This window comes from Hyaena hyaena, unplaced genomic scaffold, assembly GCF_003009895.1.
Source record: "Hyaena hyaena isolate Hyena2069 unplaced genomic scaffold, ASM300989v1 scaffold_432, whole genome shotgun sequence".
Taxonomy (NCBI): Eukaryota; Metazoa; Chordata; class Mammalia; order Carnivora; family Hyaenidae; genus Hyaena; species Hyaena hyaena.
In genome coordinates this window covers 340,364-365,290 of record NW_024081063.1, presented here as the reverse complement: position 1 = coordinate 365,290, position 24,927 = coordinate 340,364, and the positions used below count along the sequence as shown (strand labels likewise).

At 38.9% G+C, this 24,927-nt stretch overlaps 1 protein-coding gene across 2 annotated transcripts in view; it reads right to left on the bottom strand.

Annotated features, from left to right (window-relative positions):
• Positions 1-24,927, bottom strand: part of ALDH1L2 (aldehyde dehydrogenase 1 family member L2) — a 61,206-nt gene that overhangs the window by 29,030 nt on the left and 7,249 nt on the right. For both annotated transcript variants that reach the window (XM_039252883.1, XM_039252884.1), the window contains exons 3-10: positions 20,329-20,563; positions 18,116-18,281; positions 16,293-16,394; positions 15,994-16,083; positions 13,986-14,120; positions 12,726-12,851; positions 11,833-11,924; positions 10,425-10,572 (exon numbers count right to left, since the gene is read on the bottom strand). In XM_039252883.1, coding sequence (XP_039108814.1) covers positions 10,425-10,572; positions 11,833-11,924; positions 12,726-12,851; positions 13,986-14,120; positions 15,994-16,083; positions 16,293-16,394; positions 18,116-18,281; positions 20,329-20,563 — 1,094 coding nt within the window. The remainder of the gene's footprint in view (positions 1-10,424; positions 10,573-11,832; positions 11,925-12,725; positions 12,852-13,985; positions 14,121-15,993; positions 16,084-16,292; positions 16,395-18,115; positions 18,282-20,328; positions 20,564-24,927) is intronic.

Genomic DNA, 24,927 nt, shown 5'->3' with positions numbered 1-24,927 from the left:
TAATAAAAAGGGAATAATGCTACCTGCTTCATACAATTATTATGAGGAATAACTGAGAAAACAAATGGGAAAGAACATCATTAGAATAAAATTTTAAATCGATGCAAGGTATGAAAAGTAAATATAATGATTATAAAATAATTTCATATAGAGAAATTGATAATGCTTAAAAAAAAGAAACAAAAAAGTATCAAAAGGGTATCTTGTCGGCACCTGGGTGGCTCAGTCAGTTAAGCGTCTGACTTCAGCTCAGGTCATGTCTCACGGTTTGAGTTCAAGCCCCGCATGAGGCTCTGTGCTGAGAAAGCTCAGAGCCTGGAGCTTCAAATTCTGTATCTCCCTCTCTGTCTGCCTCTCCCCTGCTCATTTCTGTCTCTCTCTCTTTCTCTAAAAAACAAACATTAAAAATTTTTTTTAAAAAAGTGTATCTTGTCTTATCCCACAGGTAAGAAATATTTCTATAAAATATTTCTATTGTGTTTATGTAGGATATAATGAAGGAATCTTGATCCAAATTGATGTGTCTCATCTCTGCATGTAGTTCACTTTCCTAAACTCATCATTCTGAATATATGCTAATTATGTATAAATACGCATATGTATAAATACACTAATTATGTCTAAATATGTATTATCTAACTTGATTCCCCCAACTATCCTGTAATGTAGATATTATTAATGCCCATTTAACATGAGGAAACCGAGGCTTAGAGAAGTTAAGTAACTTGCCAAAGCTCACCCTGCTGGTAAGCACTGCTATGTGGATTCAACTTGAGGTGGTTCTAACACCAAGATTCATGTTCTTAACTAGGTGATAACTAAATTGCTTTCCAAATTTCCCTGAATTTTATTAAAAACAAATGGAATGAGAACCATGTCTGGGATAGTAGACTAGGGACCTCTAAAAATCCACTGCTTCATAAAAGCCATAAGAACAGTAGAAAATACTGTCAAAATAATTTTTCTCATAACTCTGGAAATTAAACCACCCATCCATGAAGCTCAAAAAACCCCAGATAAGAGAGACTCAAAGAGATTCATTTTAGATACATCATAATACAATGGTCAAAAGCCAAAGTTATTGAGGGATTCTTGAAAGTAAGAGAGAAGCAACCCATCACGTCAAATGGATCCTCAATAAAACTAACAGATGTCTCGTCCTCAGAAACCATGGAGGCCAGAAGACAATAGAATGACAAGTCAAAGTGCTGAAAGAAAAAGACTATCAACAAAAAATTCCATATACAGCAAAACCACATTTGAAAACAAAGGAGAAATGAAATCATTCCCAAATGAATAAACACTGAGAATTCATTAGTAGCACACTGACCTTCAAAAAGTACTAAAAGATGTCCTTCAGGCTGTAATGAAGGACATTAGACAGTAACTTGAATCTACATGAAGAAATAAAGAACCCTGATAAAAGTAAATATAAAAGTCAGTATAAATGTATTTTTGTTTTTAACTCTCCTCCTATCTGATTCAAAAGACAATTGTATAAAGCAATAATTATAAAACTATGTTGGTGGGCTTATAACGTATAAACATGTAATCTGTACGACAATATCACAAATGAGGGAAGAAGGAGCAGAGCTGTATTATTATTATATTATTATTATAGTATAGTTTTCTATACTATTGGTATTAGGTTGACATTAATCTGAACTGGATTATTTTAAATAAAAATGTTCATTGTAATCCTCAAGGCAACCACTAAGAAACTAACTAAAAATATAAAGTAAAAGAAACAGCAAGGGATTAAAATGGCCTATTAGACTATATTTAATACCAAAAAATGCAGTAAAGGAAAAGTAGAGGAACAAAAAAGGCATCACGAGACACATACAGGCATACCTCAGAGACTGCAGGTCTAGTGCCAGATGACTCCAATAAAGAGAATATTGCAATAAAGTAAGTCAAATGAACTTATTGGTTTCCCAATGCATATTAAAGCTATCTTTATACTATACTGTAGTTTATTAAGTGTTCAATTCCATTATTTCTAAAAAATCAATAAAAATCAATGTGTATATTTAATTAAAGATGCTTTATCAATATCCTTCAATTAAAAAATAAATACTTTATGTTCCAATGCTCGGTCTTAAACCTGAGTTGTTGTATGGTGGGAACAACTGGATATTTAACATATGTTTGTGACTCTTTGTTTTAAACTTCCCCCTTTTTGTATATGTGATATGAAGCAAATGAGGAAACATTGTTCAATGGTTTAACAAGGAAGGAGAAAGAAAGACCTTAACTTCTGAGTGGAGCTGTCTCCTTCTATGTGAATAAGTCAATCAAGACTGCTATCAAAAGTTTGTCTGTTTTATTTCACCTGACTTTAGGATCCAAAGGGTTTCCCCCCCACACACTGTGCTTTCCTCCTGCAATTATAAGTTGAACACAATACTAGTAGCTCTTTACACTGTTAAGTGGGTACTATTACTGAGAACACACTGGAGGCTTTCTCACTGTTAAGCAAATAATGCCTTGTGAATGTATGATCTATGGAGAAACCCCTGTAGTTTAGCCTGCTGATGCTGTCTGTCTTTTTGGTGAATAAATTTTGGATGTTTTTTCTCTTTCCGCCAAACAAACAAACAAATAAATAAATACTTTATTGCAAAACACTGGTAACCACTGCCTGAGCTCTCAGTGGGTCATAATCATTGATCACAGATTAACAATGATCACAGACCAAATGAAAAAATTTGAAATATTGTGAGAATTACCAGAATGTGACACAGAGACATGAAATGAGCAAATGCTGTTGGAAAGATGGTACCAATAGACTTGCTTGATGTAGAGTTGCCACAAAACTTTAATTTGTGAAAAACCTATCTGTGAGGCACACAGTAAAACAAAGAAGGCAATAAAATGAGGTATGCCTGCAGAAGCACAATGGCAAAAGAACAGATACATTAAACTTAATCAAACTGAAAGCATTTGTGTGTCAAAAGATACTGTCAAAAAAGTGAAAAGAAAGCGCACAGAATAGGAGAAAATATTTACAAATCATATATCTAATTAGGATCTAGGACCCAAAATACACAAAAGCTCCTTACAGCTCAACATTAAAAAGACATATATCCCAATTTAAAAATGGTTAAAGAATTTGAATGGACATTTTCCCAAAGAAGAGATACAAATGGCTAATAAAGATATGAAAAGGTACTCATCATTAGTTATCAAATGTAAATCAAAGCCACAATGAGATAGCATTTCTTACCCACAGCTAAAATAGAAAAGACAGACAATGATAGCAAATGTTGGTGAGGATATGGAGAAATCAGAACCTTTCTACATTGCTAGTGGGACTGTGAAATGGTATAGCCACTTTGGAAAACAGCTTGGAAGTTCCTCAAAAAATTAAACAGAGTTACTGTATGACTCATCAGTTGCACTCCTAGATATATACCCCAGAGAACTGAAAACATGTATTCACACAAAACCTTACATATGAATTTTCATAGCAGCATTATTTATACTACTCAAAAAGTGAAAACAAACCAATTGTATGTTAACTGAGGAATAGTACACAATACGTGGTATATCTATACAACAGAATATTATCCAGCTGGGAAAAGGAATGAAGTGGATAATAGCCACTACAATATAGATGGACCTTGATCACATAGTGTTCGGTGAAAGAAGACAGATACTTAAAAGGCTGCAAATTGTGTGATTCCATTTATGTGAAATATCTAAGGTAGGCAAATCCACAGAGACATAAAGGAGATTAATGTTATCTGGGAGCCAGCTGTCAGTGGATACAGTGTTCCTTTTAGGGGTGATAAAAATGTTCCATAATCAGAGGTGGGGGTTCAAGATGGTGGAACATCATGGAACCTCTCAGCTTGTCTCTTCCCTGAAACAGCCAGATCAGCACCAAACCATTTTGCATACCCAGGAAACTAATCTGAGGATTAACACAACAATCTGCATAACTTGAGCCACAGAACTCAGTAGAAAGAGGAAAATTGATTTTAATTTTCTTTTTTCCTAAAATTGTTATTTAATTTTTAAAATTATTTTTGGTATTTTTTTATTTCATTGTAATTTTTCATTCTATTGCACTTTATTTAATTTTATTCTATTATATACATTAAAATTTTTTTCTTAGCTTTTCTTTTTTTTCTTTCCTTTCCCTTTTTTCTCTAGTCTATCAAGTTTCTTTCAATAGCAGACCAAAATACACTCAGGATCTAGCTTCCTTTATTTGAATTTTTGTTTTGTTTTAATTTTTTAATCTTTAATTTTTATTTTATTAAATTTTTTCTTCCTCCAACATAACAAAATGAAGGAATTCAGCCCAAAAGAAAGAATAGGAAGAAATGACATTCATGGGTTTAATCAACACAGATAGAAGAAAGATGTCTGAACTAGAATTTAGAACCACTATAATAAGAAAACTAGCTGGGGTTGAAAAAAGAATTCCTTTCTGTGGAGATAAAAGAGGTAAAATCTAGTCAGGATAAAATTAAAAATACTATGACCAAGATGCAATCTAGAATGGAAACCACAGCAGCAAAGATGGATGAAGCAGAGCCGTGAATCCGCAACAGAGAAGACAAAATTATGGAGAATAATAAAGCAGAAAAAAAAAAAAAAAAGAGGGAAACAAAGTTAAGAGAGCACAATACAAGACTTAGAGAACTCAGTGGCCTTTTAAAAAGAAATAACATCCGAATCATAGAAGTGGCAAAAGATGAAGAGAAAGAAAAGGGGACAAAAGGTTATGTGAGCAAATTATAGTGGAAAACATTCTTTTTTTTAAAAATTCTAGTTATTTCTTTTTTTTTTTTAATGTTTTATTTATTTCTGAGAGAGAGAGAGACAGAGTGAGCAGGGGAGGGTCAGAGAGAGAGGGAGACACAGAATCTGAAACAGCATCCAGGCTCTGAGCTAGCTGTCAGCACACAGCCTGATGCGGGGCTTGAACCCACAAACCATGAGATCATGACCTGAGCCGAAGTTGGACGCTTAACCAACTGAGCCACCCAGGTGCCCCAGTGGAAAATGTTCCTAATCTGGGAAAGAACACAGACCTCAAAATTCAGGAAGCACAGAGAACTCCCATTAGATTCAACAAAAACCGACCATCAATAAGGCATATCATAGTTAAATTCACAAGACACACAGACAAGGAAAGAATTGCGAAAGCAGTGAGGGGGAAAAAATGTCCTTAACCTATAAGGAAAGATAGATCAGGTTCGCAGCAGATCTATCCACAAAACTTGGCAGGCCAGAAAGGAGTGGCAGGATATATTCAATGTGCTGAATTGGAAAAATACGCATCCAAGAATTCTTTATCCAGCAAGGATGTCTGTCAAAATAAAAGGAGAGATAAAGAGTTTCCTGGACAAACAAAAACTAAAGGAGTTCGTGACCGCTAAACCAGCCCTGCAAGAAATTTTAAGGGGGACTCTGAGAGGAGAAAAGATAAAACAAAACAAAAAATCCCCAAAAGCAACAAAGACTAGAAAGGACCAGAGAACATCACCAGAAACTCCAACTCTACAGGCAATACAATAGCACTAAATTCATATCTTTCAGTACTCTCTCTAAATGTCAATGGACTAAAAGTGTCAATAAAAAGACACAGGGTATCACAATGGATAAGAAAACAAGACCCATCTATATGCCACTTACAAGAGGCCCAGTTTAGACTTAAAGACACCTACAGATTGAAACAGGATGGTGAACCATCTATCATGGTAATGGTCACCAAAAGAAAGCTGGAGTAGCCATACTTATATCAGACAAAGTAGATTTTAAAATAAAAACCATAACAAAAGATGAAGAAGGGCATTATATCATAATTAAGGAGTCTATCCACCAAGAAGATCTAACAACTGTAAATGTAAATGCCCTTCAATATGAAACACCCAAATATATAAATCAATCACAAACATAAAGTAACTCATTGATAATACTATCATAATAGTAAGGGACTTAAACATCCCACATACAGCAATGGACAGATCAGGTAGGCAGAAAATCAAGAAGAAAACAATGGCTTCAAATGACACACTGGACTGGATGGCCTTAAAAGATATATTCAGAACATTTCATCCTAAAGCAACAGAATATACATTCTTCTCAAGGGCACATGAAACATTTTCCAGAACAGATCACATACTGGGAGACAAATAAGCCTTCAACAAGTACAAAAAAAAAAAAAAAAATAGGGATCATGCCTTCCATATTATCAGACCACAACACTATGAAACTTGAAATCAACTACAGGAAAAATTTTGGAAAGACCATGAATACTTAGAGATTAAAAAAGATCCTCCTAAAGAATGAATGGGGTAACCAAGAAATTAAAGAGGAAATTAGAAAGTCATGGAGGCCAATGAAAATGAAAACACAACAGTCCAAAACCTCTGGGACGCAGCAAAGACAGCCATCAGAGGGAAGTAGATAGCAATCCAGGCCTTCCTATAGAAGGAAGAAAGGTCTCAAGTGTACAACCTAACCTTACACCTAAAAGAGCTGGAGAAAGAACAGCAAATAGAGCCCCAAACTAGCAGAAGATGGGAAATAGGCAGGATTAGAGCAGAAATCAATGATATCAAAATAAAAAAACAAAACAAAACAATAGATCAATGAAACAAGGAGCTGGTAGTTTGAAAGAATTAACAAAATTGATAAACTCTTAGCCAAACTGACCAAAAAGAAAAAAGGAAAGGACCCAAATAAATAAAATCATGAATGAAAGTGGGGAGATCTCAACCAACACTGCAGGAATACAAACAGTAATTAGAGAATATGAGTAATTATATGTCAACAAATTTGGCAATCTGGAAGAAATAGACACATTTTTAGAAACATACAAACTACTAAACTGAAACATGAAGAAATAGAAAATTTGAACAGACCCATAACCATTAAAGAAATTGAACCAGTAATTTAAAATCTCACAACAAGCAAGAGTCCAGGCTGATGGCTTTCCAGAGGAATTTTACCAAACATTTAAAGAAGCGTTAACACCTGTTCTTTTGAAGCTCTTCCAAAAAATAGAAATGGAAGAAAAACTGCCAAACTCATTCTACAAAGCCAGCATTACCTTGATCTCAAAACCGAACAAAGACCCCAGTAAAAAGGAGAACTACAGACTAACTTCCCAGATGAACATGGATGCAAAAATTCTCAGCAAGATACTAACAAACCAAATCCAACAATACATTAAAAGAATTATTCACCATGATTAAGTGGGATTTTTTCCTGGGATGCAGGGCTGGTTCAATATCCACAAATCAATCAATGTGATACATCACATTAATAAAAGAAAGAATAAGAACCACATGATCCTCTCAATAGATGCAGAGAAAGCATTTGACAAAATACAGAATCCTTTCTTGATAGAAACCCTCAAGAAAGTAAGAATAGGATTAAGATCATAAAAACCATATATGAAAGAACCACTGCTAATATCATCTTCAATAGGGTAAAACTGAGAGCTTTCCCCTAAGGTCAGAAATATGACAAGGATGTCCACTCTCACCACTGTTATTCAACATAGTGTTGGAAGTCCTAACCACAGTAATCAGACAACACAAAGAAATAAAAGGCATCCAAATCTACAAGGAGGCAGTCAAACTTTTACTCTTCACAGACAAGATGGTATTCTATGTGGAAAACCCAAAAGACGCTACTAAAAAAATGGCTAGAATTGATACATGAATTCAACAAAGTCACAAGATATAAAATCAATGTACAGAAATCAGCTGTGTTTGTATACACCAAGAATGAAGCAGCAGGAAGAGAAATCAAGGAAATCGATCCCATTTACAATTGCACCAAAAGCTATAAAATACCTAGGAATAAATGTAACCAAAGAGGTGGAAAATCTATACACTGAAAACTATAGAAAATTTATGAAAGAAACTGAAGACACACACACACACAAAAGAAAAACATTCCATGCTCATGGATTGGAAGAACAAATACTGTTAAAATGTTGATACTACCCAAAGCATTCTACATATTCAATGCAATCCCTATCAAAATAACACCAGTATTCTTCACAGAGCTAGAACAAATAATCCTAATATGGAACCAGAAAAGATCCCAAATACTCAAAGCTATCCTGAAAAAAAAACAAAGCTGGAGGCATCACAATTCCAGACTTCAAGCTGTATTACAAAGCTGTAATCATCAAGACAGCATAAAAACAGACATGTAGATCAATGGAACAGAATAGAGAACCCAGAAATGAACCCACAAACATATGGCCAACTAATATTTGACAAAGCAGGAAATCATATCCAATGGAAAAAAAGACAATCTCTTTAGCAAATGGTGTTGGGAAAATTGGACAGTGATATGCAGAAGAATGAACTTAGACCAATTCTTTACGCCATACACAAAAATAAACTCAAAGTAGATGAAAGACCTAAACATAAGACAGAAAGACATCAAAATCCTCTTCAACTTTGACTGTAGCAACTTCTTGACATGTCTTTGGAGGCACGGGAAACAAAAGCAAAATTGAACTATTTGGACCTCATTAAGATAAAAATCCTTCTGCACAGCGAAGGAAACAATCAGCAAAACTAAGACAACTGATGGAACGGGAGAAGATATTTGCAAATGTAAGATCAGATAAAGGGTTAGTATCCAAAATCTATAAAGAACTTATTAAACTCAACAATCCAGTGAAGAAATGGGCAAAAGGCATGAATAAACATTTTCCCAAAGAAGATATCCAGATGGCTAACAGACACATGAAAAAATGCTCAACATCATTAATCATCAGGGAAATACAAATGAAAACCACAATAAGATACCACCTCACACCTGTCAGAATGGCTAAAATTAAATTAACAACTCAGGCAACAGCAGATGTTGGCGAGGAAGCAGAGAAAGAGGAACCCTTTTGCATTGCTGGTGAGAATGCAAACTGGTGCAGCCATTCGGGAAGACTGCATGGAGGTTCCTCAAAAAATTAAAAATAGAGCTACCTATGACCCAGCAATCACACTACTATGTATTTAACCAAAGGATACAGGTGTGCTGTTTCAAAGGGGCACATGCACCCCAATGTTTATAGCAGCAGTATCAACAATAGCCAAAGTATGGAAAGAGCCCAACTGTCCAATGACTGATGAATGGGTAAAAAAGACGTTGTATATATATACAATAGAATATAACTTGGCAGTCAAAACGAATGAACTCTTGCCATTTGCAACAACATGGATAGAACTAGAGTGTATTATGCCAAGCAAAATCAGTCAGAGAAAGACAAATATCATATGACTTCATTCATATGTGGACTTTAAGAAACAAAACAGATGAACATAGGGGAAAGGAAGCAAAAATAAGATGAAACATAAAAGACAAACCATACGAGACTGAAATACAGAGAACAAACTGAGGGTTGCTCGAGGGGTATTGGGTGGGGGGAGGGGCTAAGTGGGTGAGGGGCATTAAGGAGGACACTTGTTGAGATGAGCACTGGGTGTTAAATGTAAGTGATGAATCACTAATTTCTATTCCTAAAATCATTATCACACTGTATGTTAACTAACTTGGATGTAAATTTACAAAAAAAGACTCAGAAATGAGAGCTGGCCGAGATTAGGGGCACTAAAACTATTTCAGTTAACACATGGTTTTCTCTAAAGGCCTAGCCTTTCATAGGTGAAAACTCTTTGGAACTAAGATATGTAATGCGTTTTCATTCAGTACACATTGATACTTTGTAGCTTGCTAAAATAAAAAAAACATAAATGGGTATAATTTTTAGAAAAGTTCCATAATTAGATAGTGGTGATGGTCGCACAACTCTGTGAAAATACTTAAAACCACTGAACTGGGGGCACCTGGGTGGCTCAGTGGGTTGAGCAGCTGACTCTTGATTTTGGCCCAAGTCACGACCCCAGCATCATGGGACTGAGCCTCATATTGGGGAGAAAAGATTCTTTCTCTCTCCCTCTGCCCCTCTCCCCTGCACCTGCACCCTCTCTCTCTTTCTCAGTAACAAGCAAAACAACTACTGAACTGTACATTTTAATTTTTTTAATGTTTATTTTGAGAGAGAAAGTGAGTGTGCAAGTGGGGGAGGGGCAGAGGGAGAGAGAGAAAGAGAGAGAGAGAGAGAGAGAGAGAATCTTAAGCAGCCTCCATGGGCAGTTTGGAGCCTGACTCAGGGCTTGATGTGGGGCTCCATCCCATGACCACGAGATCATGATGGGAGGTCATGACCAAGAGTCCAACACTTAACTGACTGAGCCGCCCTCGCGCCCCTTAACCATGCATTTTAAAAGGGTGAATGTAATGGTGTCTAAATTATAACTCATTTAAATACCTGTTTTAAAAGGTCATAAATGTAAAAACAAATGGACAAAAGGCACTGTATTCCTTTATAGTGTATAGGTCTTAATGATTTAGATTTCTAGCAGCATGGAAAAGCTTACGTAGTCCACCACTAGCTCGGCTTCCGGTTCTTCTCCTCTCAGTTTCCTCACAACTTTCTGAATGAAGTCTTCAAACTTGGTGGCCATATAGACATCTTCATTCTGTAGCTGAAGCCCACCACACTTCTGTCTGATCTCTTCAATCAGCCTGCGAGTAAGAACCAGCTCACATTACTTACATTTTTAAAAGAGTTTAGGGGGACTGTTTCGTTACATTTGTCAAGTTGCTTTGAGATAAGACATGTCACGTGCCTATTTACAGCCTGAGATCTTCTATGATAATTGGAGAAATTGAGAAGATTAGGAGAACAAAATTAAAAAGCTGTGTTCTAAAAAAATTTTTAATGTTTATTTTTTTTGAGAGAGAGAGAGAAAATGCACATGCATGTGTGTGTGAATGAGCAGAGGAGAGGCGGAGAGGGAGAGAGAGAGAGAGGATCCCAAGCAGACTCCATGTTTTCAAGTACAGAGCCCAGTGCAGGGCTCAGTCTCACAAACTGCAAGATCATGACCTGAGCTAAAACCAAGAGTCGGAGACTTAACCAACAGAGTCACCGGAGCACCCCTAAAAAGCTGTCTTGAAGGACAGTGGATATTCTTTTGTCTTTGACTTTGTGCGTGGCTAACGATAAAAGAGACCAAGGTAAAAACTTTTTACCCACTTGCAAGCAAGATTATTAAGGGACACATAAAATCAGTTCCTTTCCTTTCAAAGGTACTCAATGAATAAGAAATAAAGGAAAGTCCCTAACTGTAAAGATTATGAAACAAAAGTCATTGTGTAATATTTTCTCTAGATCATGGGTAAGAATGAAACAAACATGTGTTTTATTACGTGGTTAGTATTGGTAATAAGCAGAATCAAGATAATTTTTGAGGGGTGCCAGCATGGCTCAGTTGGTTAAGCATCCGACTTTAGCTCAGGTCATGATCTCATGGTTCGTGGGTTCAAGCCCTGCATTGGGCTCTGGGCTGACAGCTCAGCACCTGGAGCCTACTTCAGATTTTGTGTCTCCCTCTCCTTCTGCTCCTCCCCTGCTCACACTGTCTCTCCTCCCTCAAAAATAAACAAACATTAAAAAAAATTCTCATCCAGAGCTTCCCAACTCCAATGTCACATTGGAGGGAGGAAAATTAGCTAAGGACAGTGAGGACAAATTTTAAAAAGAAACAAACAATTAGAAGCACTGGTTTTCTAGATCTGTAGGAGATATGAAAACAACTCCTGGCTAGCAACAAAGGGAAAGGAATGAAGAAATGTGTTTGGCCATGGAAACAATCCAAAAAAGATGAAGAAAAGAGAAACAGTAGAGTGGTGATACCCAGAACAAAGGATTGGATTTGATTTTCAAAATCAAAGTCAAAATCCCCAGTGGAGAGGTGTGAGTCAACAGGGTGATAGTTTTACCTGACAACATCCATTGAGCTTGCTCCAGATTTAAAGAAGTCTGTCGAGTCTTTAATAACAGGGACGTTGCTTAAAATTCCAGCCCAGATGACCTATACAGCAAGGGTAATTTTTATGAAGGGTGTGCCATGAAGAACACCATGCAGAGACTGGCCAGTTCATCACCAAACCTACTTTTTTTTTTTTTTTTTATCTTGGATACATAGCCTGACTACATTTTTTTTTTTAGCATCTCGTCAAGTTAGATGTAGCCATATGACTGACTTCTAGCCAATGAGTATGAGCAGAAGTGAACTTGACACCCAGTCTTGACCCAGGAAAAACCTCCTTCACACAATTCTCTGTGCTCTTTTGCCCTTCTTGGCTGCCTGGAATGTAGACAACCCCCAGGGTGACCTTGAAGATAGTAGCCTGGGTTCCCGAATGACTCCACCCCTAAACCTCAGGTTCCAGCTTCACCACTAATCCCCCAGTCAACCTAGAACTGTCTGGGATTATTTTGTGAGTGAGAAATAACTTTGCGTATACATTTTGGAGTTGATTCCTACTATGGTTAATACAAAAAAGAGGAAATAAAGTTGCATCCTCACTGCTCTGAAGACTGATGGTACAGTTACAAAAATGCTTGTTTTCCAAGGTAAGAGTAACATTAAGGACATCACATGTTCAGGGCGCCTGGGTGGCTCAGTCAGTTAAGCCTCTGACTTCGGCTCCGGTTGTGATCTCACGGTTCCTGGGTTCGAGCCCTGCGTCGGGCTCTGTACTGACAGCTAGCCCAGAGCCTGGAGCCTGTTTCAGATTCTGTGTCTCTCTCTCTCTCTGACCCTCCCCTGCTCACGCTGTCTCTCTCAGAAATAAATTTTGGAAAAAAAAGAAGGACATCACATGTTCACCTTGATGGTCTCTGCCACCTTCACCTCTTCAGCTGTAAGTTCTACCACTGATGTCTCACCGGCTGAAAAGTACTGAGAGGCAGGAATCATTCTTCCATCTTCAAACTGCAAATTCCTCACCACCAGCTACAACATAGCAACAAAACACACAGAAGGATTCAAGATTAGGATAATTCAAAAGTGAGGCTGGTCGGGGGAGAAGTGTTATATACCATACAAATACAGGGGGCAGTGTATTTGGCAAATACAAAAGTATGGATAGAAAGCACTCACCATTTTTGTAAAAGGACTGAAATGGTATTTTAATAAAGGCAGCAGAAAGGAGTTAGGTCTAGGGGTAGATGCATCTCAAAATGGATAACAAGCTGCTGAAAAAGTGGCATTTGGATGTATGTAGACTAAACCTACTGTAACTCTTCTTCCTCCTCCTCCCTACCCTCCCCCTCCCCCCTCCTCCAATCCCTCCCCCTCCCCTTCCTCCTTTCCCTTTCTACCCCCTCCTCCTCCTCCTCTCCCCCCTCCTCCCATCATCTGAACACTTACTCTGCAGCAGGCACAGTGCTATGTATTCATGTATGTATCTTATTTTCATCTCATAAATCCTGATCGAGGAGCCATTATTATCCCCATTTTACTGATGAGGAAATGGAGACTCAGGGAGGGTAAGTAATTTGCCCAATGCCACACAGCTGGGGTTACAACCGAGAAGCAGGTGGACTCTGAAGCCTACAATCTTAATAAGTGATCTACACTGCAAGCTACCAGAATATATCTGTAAGCTGCAAATTCCCCGTTGCTTTCTTCAAAGAGCCCACCAGAGCCAAGAGCCCATGCTTCCAAGCACAGCAGTGAGGGTGGGTGCCTGCGTGGGAGGCCAAGGCAAGGAGCATGTGAAGAGGACCACATCCATCGCATTCAGCCTCCCGGACTCTGGCAGTGGGAAGCCAGCCAGATGGGACTACTCTCTGTTTTACAGATGAGGAAACACATCCTGTTTCCTGACTACATTCCAAGCTCTTTCTACCGTACCACCAAGCTGACTGCATAGGTCCCTGAGGCTCATCCTGGGGAGACTTGTTCTCATCCAGGCACACAGAGCCAGCTTGTCCCTGGACAGAAAGAAACAGGGCACAGGTATCTCAAGCCTCCCATGTGCTGCCGCAAAGCTGGATTACCTTGTAAAAGATAGTCCCTTAGTAGCTTGGGTTATAGAAGGAAACCAGAACCGATACTTTATAGGTGACCATATTGAACACTCACTGCTTTTCCATCATTACCAAAAAGAACAAGTCCATTTTTGGTAACAAGACCAGGCTTCGTGGCACCTTTAATTTCCAGTGGTTCTCCAGGAGGCACGGAGCTTTTCAGCAACGACGAGCCATACAACGTGACCATCTAATAAAGAGACCAAACCCATGTGAAATGAGGGAGTCACACCTACAAACAGGGGTGTGTGCAGACTGCACTCCCTGCAAAAAAGCTCCAGGTGGAATCACCATCTATGATAAAATCGGAACACCCCAATGTGGAAGACCACGTTAGGCACCTGTGGAAATGACAGCAAGCAAGAGAGAGTCTATGAATGTATGACTAAAGAGTTTCAAGGCTGCCTCTCATCCAGATGACATTTATCATTTCTTCACATGGATACAAACGTAAATGAGATAAAAAGGTCTTGCAGACTTCACAGCTTGAAGGTAGGGTTTTCAAAGGGGAGGCGGGGTGGTGGTGGTAGTGAGTCAGTGAGGGCAGAAGCAGGTAGCAACCAGACTATTCCAGTCCAATGCGATTACTGATGGGAAGTACAGGGTGCTTTGTGGGTCAGTCGATGGAAATAGGACTAGATCCAGACCGTAACCAAGAAAATGTGATGCTAACTGATTTGTGATTGTAATTCTATGACTATTAGCTATCATTTATTGAACATTGTAATAGTTAACATTTATTGAATACCTATGCCAAGGACTAAGTACTTAAATTAATATGCATTAACTCACTTAATTATCACAATGATGTATAGCTACTAAAAGAGGCACTAGTATTATTTTTTAAGTTTATTTATTTACTTTGAGAGAGAGAGTATGTGTGCATGCACAGGGGAGGGGCAGAGAGACAGAGAGGAAGAGAGAATCCCAAGCAGACTCTACGTTAGTGTGGAGCCCAATGCAGGGCTCAATCCCCTGAACCATGAGATCATGACCTGAGCCAAAATCAAGAGTCGGATGCTTAACCGACTGAGCCACCCAGGTGCCCCAAAGAGGCGCGATTATTAGTCCTATTTGCAATAAGGAGCCCAAAGCCCCACTAGTTAAGTAACCTGCCTGAGATTACTCAGCAAACAGTGGCAGACAGAATTTTAGCAGAAACATTATGGCTTCGGTTCCCACTCACTTAACCACTGCACTAAACTCCTTCCCTTGGTCCTTCTTCATCTCACGTATTTTTGTTGGCACCTAATATGTACTAAGAATCCTGCTTAAGTGCAGAGATTATCAAGACAATAACATGAAGTCTTTCCCCTACGGAGTACGTAGTCTAGTAGGGGTGGGGGTGGGGGTGTTGATAAATAAAGACGCCCTAACAATACATAACACGCTGTGTCAGAGGCAGACAAGGGGTTGTTGGACCAGGAGAAGGGACCCCCAACCTTGCCAGCATGGGCCTGTGAAGTCAGGGAACTCCGAGGCGAGCTGAAGCCTGAGAGCCAAGCTAGGTTGAGATTTCCCCAGGGATTACAAGGCCCTTCCTGCTCCTCCCCTGCCCACCCCCCCCCTCCATGGCCACCTCTCCCCACACCTCCCACACCTGCTCCTCACACTTGAGGCTCTTCGGGACCCCTAGACTAGGTAACACACCCTCCTATCTCTGGATCTTCACCTTTGTCTCCTTTCCTACTTGCTGACCTCCTCTTGAAGGGAAAACAAATGGGTCAGTTTGGAAGCCTTTCCTACTGCACTTGAGTCTGGGCATCAAAGATAGCATTTGTCTTACTGCCTTGTGAGTGCTTATTCACTTCTCTGCTTTCTCCATAAAACTGCAGGCGTTGTGAAAGCAGAGACTATGCCTAGCATCTGCTTCACAGCAAATGCTCAATACATGAGTAAAGATGGGGGTGTCTTCATCTAGCTGGTCACATATACCTAGAATCCCAGACCTTCTTCATGACCAAGGAAATAACCAGGGGACTTATGTGTAATACCTTTTACAAAGGCAACACACACACACACACACACACACACACACACACACATTGGTCCCTAAAACATACCTGTCCATTTATCTCTGTCCAAGCTCCAGGGACTTTATCATGACCTCGGATCCAGTTATGCAAAACTTCAGCAGACTGATCCCAAGAAATCTAGGAAAGCACAAAGCTGAATCTCCTAATGCTATGAGTGGCAAAGGCAATAAAAACATTTCTCTCCTTCAGTGGCAGAAGTAGGTTGGGCAGGATAGAGCAGGCTAGATTGGAGATCTACCCTTCGGCCAAGAAATTGTACATTGTGAATTACCTAAAGGTAGACAGCCAAGAACTTTGAAGGTGTATTATTGAGTGGATATAAATACCTCAGCGTTTTCCTTTTTCTGGATACCTTCATATGTTGCTCCTTCTTCTGGCTGGGGAATGCGAGGAGCTTTTCCATCAGCTATGAGTTGAACAGCTTCTACCTAAAGCCAAAAACGTTATCTGGGTTACAGCCCAATGGTCAGCAATGGCATCATGTGTTGAACTGAAGCTCTGCTAAATAGAATTGCTACATATAAGTCTGTCCAGAGAGTCAGACTATGATAATATAACTACCATTTCTTCAGGTCCGTCTGTGTGCCAGGCAATGTGATAGCTGCTTCATGTAAAATATCCTTTGCAGACATCACACCAATCCTGACAGGTGGATATTATTATTCTGGTTTTACAGATGTGGAAACTGACGCCTAGAAAAGTTAAGTAACTAGTTCAAGAGCAGAGGTAGCCAATAGGGGTCAGAAGCAAGATCTCCCTCCAAGTCTATCAATTGCCAATATTAAGCCTGTAGTCTTAAAAATGACTCGCTTGTTTCAACAAATTTCAAACTCCCTTGATGATCCAGTGGGAATTTCAGTAATATAATTGTAAAATAAGTCATTGTGATTTCTATTTATCATGATGATTCTAGAGAGTGGTACATTGTTATATTTAAGTAATTCAACTTACTTTCTACCTGAGGATGCCTGGAATTTAAAAATAGTTAAAATCTACCCATGAGTTTGATTGCCTTTGGGATGTGTCCTGAATTCTCTTTTGTGCCAGATTCACATTTGCCTTGAGCTGAGAGTCTCTCTCCTTCATGAGGAGGCCTACGCAAGCTTGAGCTCCCAGAACTCACTCTCAGCACACACAGCTACTGACCAACCCCTCCAAGAGTATGCGGATGGAGCGACCTAAAAACAAGGCCAGTTCGTAGCTCATTCATGTACCCACTTCTAGCTATAGTATCATCAGATACATGATCTGGGCTTGAGCAAATGCCACTGAACACACACAATACTGTTTTGATTGTAATGATCATTTTTGAGGACCTACTGTGTGCCAGATACTTTACACAAATGCTACTTAATTTTCATAGCAGCCCTATAAGTCAGGCAGTGTCTACACTTTACAGATAAGGAAACCAAGGCTGATGAAACTCAGTGACTTGCCTATTGTCATACAACACATAAGTGGTAGTATCAGAACTTCGGTGTCCTTCTGACACCAACGCCCTACTCTCTTAATCATTAAATGATACAAACAAATTGCTGCTCTCTTTCCTCCTAAATCCATAGCTGCTGCTTTACATTATCCTAGTGTCCATCTCTGTATGGATGCTTCTACTCTATCCAACTCAGAAAAAATTAAATGGCACTGAAATTATCTTTCAGTATTTCTACAAGGTAATATGTTTTTATGTTGTGGTACATGTGCTTTGAGCTTTTTACCCAGAGCACATCTGAATAAATTAAGCAATGCCAAATTTCACCCTGTTACATAGACTGATTTCAAATACTTTTGAAGGAAGTCCAACTTCCATAGTAAAATTTCTTACGATTATGTACACTTCTTTACGATTAGTCATTATAAACAGGGTTGGAGATTCAAGTATTTGGCAAAATAAATGAAGCCATTTCATTGTTACTTCATCTATTTTATCAGTGCTCTCAAAAGAACAAGGCAGCTCCACAGCATAAGAAATTTTAACGTTCATATTTCCACCCTAAATGTACTATCCTATTGGCAAATATAAAATCTAATTTTGTTTTTCAGCTTTATACTATTCATGTCAATTAATATAGGAAAATTCTCAATAAAAGAAAAATATTTCTAAAATGTTAAAGGTTTACTAAATTCTTCTTGATGGCATAAATATACTAACCATGCCTTTGATTCCTTCAGGAAAGAGAAACCGATTATAAAGTGCATCCACTGTATCATTGGATTCAACATCACATGACCTCTGAAGAAGGATGGGTCCTGTGTCTAAACCGTCATCAGCCCAGAAAACAGAAAACCCAGCTTTCTTATCTCCCATAATTAGAGTCCTGTGAAAAGAAGAGCTTCAACTTAAAATGTTGTTTTAATGTATGACAAAGTGATGAGTTAATGATATTAAAGTACAAGATATTTATAACGGAAAGTAGACAGTGAGGGAAGCTACCATGAGAAATTAACAGCAAAGCCAGGAGATGTCAGCACTCATAAAAAGCACTACTTAATGGCCGCTATTTTGTACATTCCCATATCTATAATCTTTCTTGTTAATACACACTAATGACTGCTAGTCTATTAGAAAGGGCACTGGAGTCCATCATTACTACCACTCATTAACTGCCAGTTGCCAGCTGTCTACTGTGGCATCAAGCAATTTTGCCCACCTGGGTCCAATTCCTACATCATAGTTAACCCTGTATTAGGCAGAATAAGATAAAGGAGAATAAAACAGAGGATACTCAGTAAAGGAGAACTGATTATTAATTTAGGTTGTATAATTTGGATGTAAGTGTCAGAGCTAGAATTAGCTCTAGATCGTCTATGTAAATTATAGTAAAAGATGGCTGATTAATTTCACTCTTTTTTTTTTTTAATGTTTTATTTATTTCTAGGAGGGAGAGAGAGAGAGAGACAGCGTGAGCAGGGGAGGGTCAAAGAGAGAGGGAGTCACAGTCTGAAACAGGCTCCAGGCTCTGAGCTGGCAGTCAGCACAGAGCCCGACACAGGGCTCAAACCCACGAACCACAAGATCATAACCTAAGCGGAAAGTCGGACGCTTAACCGACTAAGCCACCCAGGCGCCCCTAATTTCACGCTTTGTATTTTACACTCTAGAAAGCTTAGCCTAAGAGAAAATGTTGGCCCCAGGGGCGCCTGGGTGGCTCACTTGGTTGGGCATCTCACTCTTGATTTTGGCTTAGGTCATGATCTCACAGTCCATGGGACCAAGCACCATGGGGGCTCTGGACTGACAGTACAGAGCCTACTTGAGATTCTGTCTACCTCTTTCTCTGCCCATCCCCCACTCATGTGCACACTCATGCATGCACTCTTTTTCTCTAAAAATAAATAAACTTTAAAAAAAAGAAAATGTTGGCCCTAAGAGCTTATAATACAACCAATAAGCTGAATATGTGGACAAATACATATAAAAGTATATCGGAGAGCAGCCTAATAGCGACATCAACCATGCTTATAACCTAAATAATTTTTAAATCTTAGAGCTACTAATCAAGCAAGATCTAAGTCAATGAATCAATCGATCACTCTTTTCAGAAATACTGAGGAATTAATTGGCATTATGTTATCAAGAGACTTGAAAACATCCATATACTTTGACCCAGTGATTCTGCATATGGAAGAAATGTGAAGTGAGAAAAAATACAAGTTTAAATGTAAAGATAACCACACATTACCATTTACAAGAACAACAACAAAAAAACCAAATTCATGCCAAATACAATGAAGCGTTATTCACCACATTTAAACCAAGTGTAGTTTCCTGCCTAATTAATAACTTGACACTGAGAGATACCAAGGAGATGCATAGGTAAAGGAGAGAAGGTAGAAAAGTGTACTTAAGCAATAAAAATGGTAGACCATAGCCCCTTCCCTCAAGAAACTTAAAATTGAACAGAAGACAGAAAACAAAGAAGATAGTTTCAGGTAATTCAGCATTTCCTGACAAGTACTGGAGATGCTCTATGTAAAAACAGTTCTATGGTCACATAAGTTTGGGAACATTGTGTACTCAGATTCCCTCTTAAAGATTATAATATTCTCACTAAAGCACATTATAATAGGTTCTAAGAAGTCCTGTGATCAAGAAATACATCATGGACCAAACCTGTCTAACTATAAAACCTTTGTTTGCTCAATTACTTAGTTATATTCAATGGAGCCAGTAACCCATAGACTACTCTTGGGAAATGCTGTCTAGCCCATGCAGTACCTCTACGTTTCAGGGGAGTTCACACAATAGTAGCAATCAATTAGGGCCTCACAACTGCTCAAACACACCTAGTTCCTTGATCCCCTAGGTAAAAAAATAGAAGATGGGAATAGGCCCATCTTCTCTGTAATTATAGTAATTCTCACCAGTTGATAGCAGAGGCTCCTCTGTGCCTGGGAAGGATGGAGGGGTGATATATGATGGAGCCGTACTTTGGGCTGTCAATTACATCCATGGGGATAAACTGTGTGCAGAAGGGAAGCACGTTTAGCTCAGCACCCACAGATTTGTAGGCTTCTGCCACCTCCTTTATGGTCTTGCCCTTGACTCTCCATCTGGGGAACTTGAACACGGGGGTCCCATCTTTCTCTGCAGCTAAAGCTGAGCACAAAAGAGAAGATTATTTTCATTAAAAAAATTTGGCCATAAGTCTATATGGCTATGGATTCACACATTGCAGTTTTCCAGCTTCATGAAACATTGACAAATAAAACATGGCAATGAACAATTTAGATAATGACAAGAATTCTACCTGTTACAATTTTATCATGATCATCCATTTGTCTAATGTGATGTTTTACTTATATATCTGAGGCCTAATATATTTAAACTCAGAAGTTTGTGGCTAGGGGCACCTGGGTTGCTTAGTTGGTTAAGCATCAGACTCTTAATTTCAGCTCAGGTCATGATCTCATGGTTCATGGGATTGAGCCCCACATGAGGCTCTGTGCTGATAGCATGGGGCCTGCTTAGGATTCTCTCTCTCCCTCTCTCTCTACTCCCCTTCCCCCCAAAAATAAGCAAAACTTAAAAAAAAATTGTGGCTCCATAACATTAAAAAAATATTTTAAGTTTATTTATTTATTTTGAGATAGAGAGAGAGAGAGCAGGTGTGTGCAAGAGGTGAGAGGGACACAGAGAATGAGAATCCCAACCAAGCTCTGCACTTACTGCCAGACACAGGGCTTGAACTCACAAACACCTGAGCTGAAATCAAGAGTCAGATGCTTAATCAACTGAGCGACCAAGGTACCCCAACCTTTCAAAATTTTAACCAAAGCTTTTTATTTCACAGATAAAAATTATACTTTTATTACTTATATAGCCATTTAAAGAATATTTGTTTGTTTTTTAGATTTGGAGCCAAGTGCTGCTACATCAGCACTCAGAGTAGTCATACTCAGCCTCTGGCACAGACAGAAAACCATGAGTCCCTTCCCATGCCTGTTTCCTGGAGGGAAGTCTTTTTTATTACAAAGCAAACTATAGATGAGAACATTCTCTCCACCAAATGGGCAGATCCCAAGTGAGGAAGAGAGAATGTTTTTGAGCTGAGCTGGGCTTGTCTATTGTCTAGTTCCTTCCCCCAAATTCACCAATCAGGTAAGTTAGTGGAAGAGAGAGGCCAAGAATGGAGAATGCATGCTCCTCGTGAGGGTTCTGCTATACTGGAGAAGATTTGAGGCTCTTTCTTGTAGAAAATGTTCTCTCTTCCCAAAGGAAGAGCTCCATCTACTTCTGTGTGGAAAAGGAATGGCCCTCCAAAGTGCCAGTACCACTAGCTCATGTCTATCCATAATAAAATATCATTTTACTAACTATATACCTTACATATATTAAGTATATACATTTATTTTCTACCAAGAATACAAAGCAACTACACTTTAGGCAATTTTTTCAAAGCTTTAAGTGAGGCTTTTTATCTCTATTTCTGGGCTCCTTTTCCTTTCTCCCCCATTGGATCAGCCTTCATTGACTTTGATTGGAATGATGCCTCCACCAGAAAGCATAATCCCAAATCTTAAGTGAGTCCTGAAAGAATCTGGCCATCAAGCCGATGCCTTGATCAATACACTTGAAAGAATGTGAGAGACCAGTATAATAATGTTCACAAAATGTTAATATTCATAACATGTTCAAAAACCTGTAAATAAATCATTTTCAGATGATAGGAAAATGAATAAATGGTGGTGAAAAATGTGAAATTGGGAGAAAATTGTGCAAGGTTAGACTGGAAGAAAAATAGGATGAAAAGCTTAGAAGTCTTCATTTTTTTAAAGTTTATTTATTTTGAGATATGGGTGGGGGGAAGGAGGGAGGAGAGCACAAATGGGGAGGGGCAGAGAGAGAGAAAGAGAGAATCCCAAGCAGGTCCCATGCTGTCAGCACAGAGCCCAATGCAGGGCTCAATCCCACAACTATGGGATCATGACCTGAGCTGAAATCAAGAGTCAGATGTTTAACCAACTGAACCACCCAGGCACACCTAGAAATCTTCATGTTAAAAGTTTACTTTACTAAGATAGGCTATGATTCTTCCATATTGATTTGTGGCTGCCGCAGGGCTATTTTCAGCTACTCTAGTTGGCTATTCTGATAACAAGAGTAGTTAGCCACTGTCATATTTATCCCTTTTCATGAACTAGGCACAGGGCTGAGCACATTATACACATTAAGTCATCTAACCCACATAAGATGGATGCTGTTGAACTAAGCTTAGTGGGTTTTAGCAACTTGCCCAACATCAGCTAGTAAGTGGCAGAGCCAGATTAATTACATGACTCCAGAACACACATTGTTTTTTTAAAAATTTATTTATTTATTTTTTCTTAAATAGTTTATTGTCAAGTTGGTTTCCATATAACACCCAGTGCTCATCCCCACAAGTGCCCTCCTCCATGCCCATCACCCCCCTTCCCATCTCCCCCACCCCCATCAGCCCTCAGTTTGTTCTCAGCATTCAAGAGTCTCTCACGGTTTGCCTCCTTCCCTCTCCCTAACTATTTTTCCTTTTCTCCCCCATGGTCCTCCGATAAGTTCCTCCTAATCCACCTATACGTGCAAACATATGGTATCTGTCCTTCTCTGCCTGATTTATTTCGCTCAGCATAATACCTTCAAGTTCCATCCATGTTGCTACAAATGGCCAGATTTCATTCTTTTTAATTGCCATGTAATATTCCATTGTATAGTTAAACCACATCTTCTTGATCCATTCCAGAACATACACTGTTAACTATATGCTATACCACATCCCAGGCTACTCTACAAGTCAGATTGGTATTTTTTCTTTCTATGTTACTAGCAGCCCAAATGGCCATGACCAATGGAAAGGAGGCCCTGGCCACAGGACTAGAAAGGAAAGGTAGCTTCCCAGGCCACACTTTGAAAGGAGTTTTAAGAGTCACATGCTTGTAATTCTTCTGAAGTTCATGTACATGGCAGAGACTGCTAGTTGCCCCCTTCAATCTTCAGCAAAGATTCTTCTACTTTAGTTGAGCACATAGCCACCCTGAATAAAATCTGTTTCTCTGTCTATCCTACAAATAGATTTGGTCTGTGACTAAGTTTTAGCCAGTGGGATACAAGTGGGAATAATATGTGCAACTTCTGGATAAAGGCTTGCCTTCTGCTTCCCATCTTTCCCTTCCTGCTTGCTAGAATGCAGACTGGACAGTTGGGGCTAGAGCGGCTATCTTCCACCATGAGATGGAAGTCCAGTGTTGACAATAACAAAACAACAAATAGCAAGGGTCTGCATCGTGATATAGAGCTGCCACAACAGCTCCAGTGGCCAACTCAGACTTGAGAAATGGACTTCTATATTACTTAAGTCAATATTATTTGGGGTCTCCCTGATTCAACAGCCAATCTGATATCCCAAATATGAGTCCTCCCAAATATCCCCCATACAAGGCTACTGCGTATAGCTAATGATAGGCAACGTAGTCCCAGTAATAGGAATCTGTCCCTTTCTGCCTTTGGAGCCAGGTCTAAATCCATGAGGCAGATTCCCTCAGAATTCCCCAGGTTGGGATAACCTTTTTCTGAAACAAAGATAATTTCTTCCTTCCTTCCTTCCTTCCTTCCTCCCTCCCTCCCTCCCTCCCTCCCTCCCTTCTCTTCTTCTTCTTCTTCTTCTTCTTCTTCTTCTTCTTCTTCTTCTTCTTCTTTGAGAGAGAGAGAGAGAGCGCACACACAGGAGTGGGGTGGAGGGGCAGAGGGAGAGAATTTTAAGTAGGCTCCACGCTCAGCATGGAGCCCGACATGGGGCTCTATCCCACAACCTTGGGATCATGACCTGAGCTGAAATCAAGAGTCGGATGGACACTACACTGACTGAGCCACCCAGGTGTCTCCCAAGGATAATTTCTAAATCAAGTGGTTAAATTCATATATGCATACATGCTCTTTGACTCAACTTTTTTTTAGCTTGACTCTTGAAAAACAGTGTTAAAATATAATATTTATAAAAGTAGTAACAAGATAGGATAAACCCCAGAGCTATTTCTTCCAAAGAAAAAGGATACAATTTTAGGACTATCACTGATCACTGTTTTCCAACCAATATGTTGCATTGTTCCAGTGATTTCTGAAGATCTTATTTATAAGCCAAGATAGCTAGTTGCTCATTCTTATGCCCTATCTGTACACTTTGTAGATCATTTCTAGCTCCGTGTTTTGTATCCATCCTCAACATAACTATAGTTGACACTTGAACAATCCAGGTTTGAACCATGTGGCTCCACTTATATGTGAATTTTTAAAATAAATATACTATTGTAAATGTATTTGCTCTTCCTTATGATTTTTTTAAATAACATTTTCTTTTTTTTAGCTTACTTTATCATAAGACTACAGTATATAATACATATAACATACCAAATATGTGGTAATAAACTGCTTATGTTATCAGTAAGACTTCATTCTGGATTCTGGTCAACAGTAGGCTATTTTTAGTTAAG